Source organism: Ips typographus, linkage group LG2 (assembly GCF_016097725.1).
Source record: "Ips typographus isolate SLU linkage group LG2, UJ_Ityp_2.0, whole genome shotgun sequence".
Lineage (NCBI taxonomy): Eukaryota > Metazoa > Arthropoda > Insecta > Coleoptera > Curculionidae > Ips > Ips typographus.
In genome coordinates this window covers 8,021,718-8,024,889 of record NC_138423.1, presented here as the reverse complement: position 1 = coordinate 8,024,889, position 3,172 = coordinate 8,021,718, and the positions used below count along the sequence as shown (strand labels likewise).

The window sequence follows — 3,172 nt, the reverse complement described above, 5'->3', positions numbered from 1 at the left end:
AAAATTTATGACAGTTATCTAGACAATTGTCACTTCAGCGTCTAGTTAAATAGTGTTCTACAATCACGTGACAACTACCACTAACGTTAAAACTGTCAAACTATGTTCTAAAGTTGCAAAAATCAGGGTTTAGAAATATTTTCTTGCAGTATTGCATACAAAACGATTTTTTGGGATTTATTACTGTTATTTTGGCAATAGTCACGTGACCGTCTAGCTAAAAAGTGTTCCATAATCACGTGACAACTGTCACTAACCTCAAAACTGTCAAATTATGCTCTCAAGTTGCAAAAATCAGGGTTTAGAAACGTTTTCTTGCAGTATTTGATATAAAACGGGTTTCTGAGAATTATGGCAGTTATTTTGATAATTGTCACGTGACCGTCTAGCTAAATAGTGTTCTACAATCACGTGACAACTGTCACTAACATCAAAACTGTCAAACTATGCTCTAAAGTTTTAAAAATCAGGATTTAGAAAAGTTTTCTTGCAGTATTTGATAAAAAACGAGTTTCTGAGAATTATGGCAGTTATTTTGACAACTGTCACGTCACCGTCTAGCAAAATAGTGTTCTACAATCACGTGAAAACTGTTACTAACATCAGAACTGTCAAACTATGCTCTAAAGTTATAAAAATAAGAATTTAGAAACGTTCTCTTGCAGTATTTGATATAAAACGTTTTTCTGAGAATTATGACAGTTATTTTGACAGTTGTCACGTGACCGTCTAGCTAAATAGTGTTCTACAGTCACGCGACAACTGTCACTAATATCAAAACAGTCAAACTATCCTCTAAAGTTTCAAAAATCAGGGTTTAGAAACGTTTTCTTGTAGTATATTTGATATAAAATGTGTTTTTGAGATTTATCACAGGTTAGTTTGACAATTGTTACATCACCGTCTAGCTAAATAGTGTTCTACAATCACGTGACAACTGTCACTAACGTCAAAACAGTCAAACTATGCTCTCAAGTTGCAAAAATCAGGGTTTAGAAACGTTTTCTTGAAGTATTTTATATAAAATCTGTTTTTGAGATTTATTACTGTTATTTTGACAATAGTCACGTGACCGTCTAGCTGAATAGTGTTCTACAATCACGTGACAACTGTCACTAACGTCAAAACTGTTAAAATATGTTTTAAAGTTTTAAAAATCAGGGTTTAGAAATGTTTTCTTGTAGTATTTGATATAAAATGTGTTTTTGAGATTTATTACTATTATTTTGACAATAGTCAGGTGACCGTCTCGCTAAATAGTGTTCTACAGTCACGTGACAACTGCCACTAACGTCAAAACTGTTAAACTGTGCTCAAAAGTTGCAAAAATCAGGGCTTAGAAAAGTTTTCTTGCTGTATTCGATATAAAGAGTGTTTTTGAGATTTATGATTTTGACAATGGTCACGTGACTGGCTAGCTAAATAATCGTTTAAAACCATGTGATATCTGTTAATGTCAAAACTTATACGAAAAACCAAAAAAGATAAAATCATCTGTATTTTTGAAGTACGGTTTTTATATTTATAGCAAGAATCAATGATTAAAATTATAAAATATTTATATATATAAAATAAAATAAAATATATTTAATAAACTAATAAAATTTGTTTTGATCTACCGTTATCTACCCTTTTTTGACTGATTATTTTACCGGCAACACTGCTTGTTAATCGTCTTGAGAACTTTCATATATTCATTTTCTCCATTAGGTTTTCTAAATTTTGTGGAACCACTAAATCCAAAATTGATTCGTTTAAATTTCCTTTTATTAATCAGCATTGAGTTTGCATAAGTTTTATTAAATTTTCTGCCCCGTATACTCTTCTATACATTATGAATAAATTTATAATAGCGGTACTAGAGTAATAATTATTATTTGTATCCATTTTAACTGACAACAATCAAACAATTCAAGATAAAACTTTTGAAATAGTGTTAAATTTGTCAAATATCTGACAGAGCATGTTGTAGTTGTACATAGAATTAATTTTATTTAATTTCCACTAAATGCGGAAGCTACTTTTTAATTTATGTCCAAATAACAAAAATATTATTTTTTATTAATTTCAGTGCTTTTCCACTCACTTGATAAGGTAAATTTCACTTATTTATGAGCTTTGAAAGCATAACCATGAAGGCTACTTTAAAAAAGTGCGTCGCAATAGCTATCGCAGAAAAAAATACGTGTGAATTATTAAAATCATTTATTTATAAAGTAAGTAACTAACATCCTAAGATTAGTAATCTCAAGTAAAAAATTTGCGTGTGCTTGGTGCAATTACCCTAGTTAAAAATAATAAATACAGACAGAAATCACATCAAACTTCAGACAAATTGTGCATATACTATAAATCACCTATCTTAGTCTGAAAGATACTATAAGCAATGGTCTGTTTATCACAATCATTTTCGAGCAACAGTTAAAACAACTTTTAATACACTTATTTTTAAAACTATTTAATATAAAATTAACACCTCAAATTTAGCGCAAACATAAATTAACCAGTCATAAACAGTACATTAAAAAAATATTTTTTCTCCGTTTTTCACACCTCATTGACGCAGATTTTAAATTTAAGCCACTGTGGGAAAATAATCTCTGTCGTTCAAATAGCCTACAGCGTTTCCATAAGATGAACCACCGATTCTTCTTCTACCAGCACTAAATCTGCTGTATCGAAATACAGGCCTGTAGAAAGGGTAAGAACGTGTTTGTCTTTTCCATATTTTGTGTGACGATTTTGATGAATCACTTAAAGACAGATTGGATAAGACAGACAAAGGCACTAAAACACTATCTTCTGACGATGAAGATTGGTTGTTGGCTGTTTCTTGCTTAGCGTTGTTAGGAACTTCCACTGGAATGAATTTCACTGATACAGTTTCTGTAGTATTTGGAGTTGTGGTTACCGGTAAACTTTTAACAGTGTTTGCTAACAAAACTGTCAAACAAACCTACAGAAACAAACACCAACAGTAATAAACAATATAAGTTTAACATTTTGTTATACTTACAGAAATCTTCAGAGTAAAACCAAATTCCATAATAGTATAATTTTAGTTATGCACTTGTAAACACTAAAGGGTCTGATGTGACACTGATTGGATTTGCTTGGATGTTAAGGTATTTATAGGAAATTATAGCAAGATGGTGCTAATAGTGTACCTTAA

The 3,172-nt window shown here is 30.6% G+C and overlaps 1 protein-coding gene across 1 annotated transcript; it reads right to left on the bottom strand.

Annotated features, from left to right (window-relative positions):
* Positions 1–2,190: 2,190 nt before the first annotated feature.
* Positions 2,191–3,172, bottom strand: LOC145724810 (uncharacterized). Its single transcript, XM_081973248.1, has 2 exons — positions 3,017–3,172; positions 2,191–2,956 (listed from the first exon to the last, which is right to left on the bottom strand). The coding sequence occupies exons 1-2, from the start codon at positions 3,044–3,046 to the stop codon at positions 2,576–2,578; spliced, it is 411 nt and encodes a 136-aa protein (XP_081829374.1). The 5' UTR covers positions 3,047–3,172; the 3' UTR covers positions 2,191–2,575.

Bases quoted from the DNA above. Each gene is read 5' to 3' on its own strand.
- LOC145724810 (XM_081973248.1), bottom strand. From the start codon at position 3,046: ATGGAATTTGGTTTTACTCTGAAGATTTCT. The intron at 2,957-3,016 runs GTAAGTATAACA...TTGTTTCTGTAG, and splicing joins GTTTTACTCTGAAGATTTCT to GTTTGTTTGACAGTTTTGTT.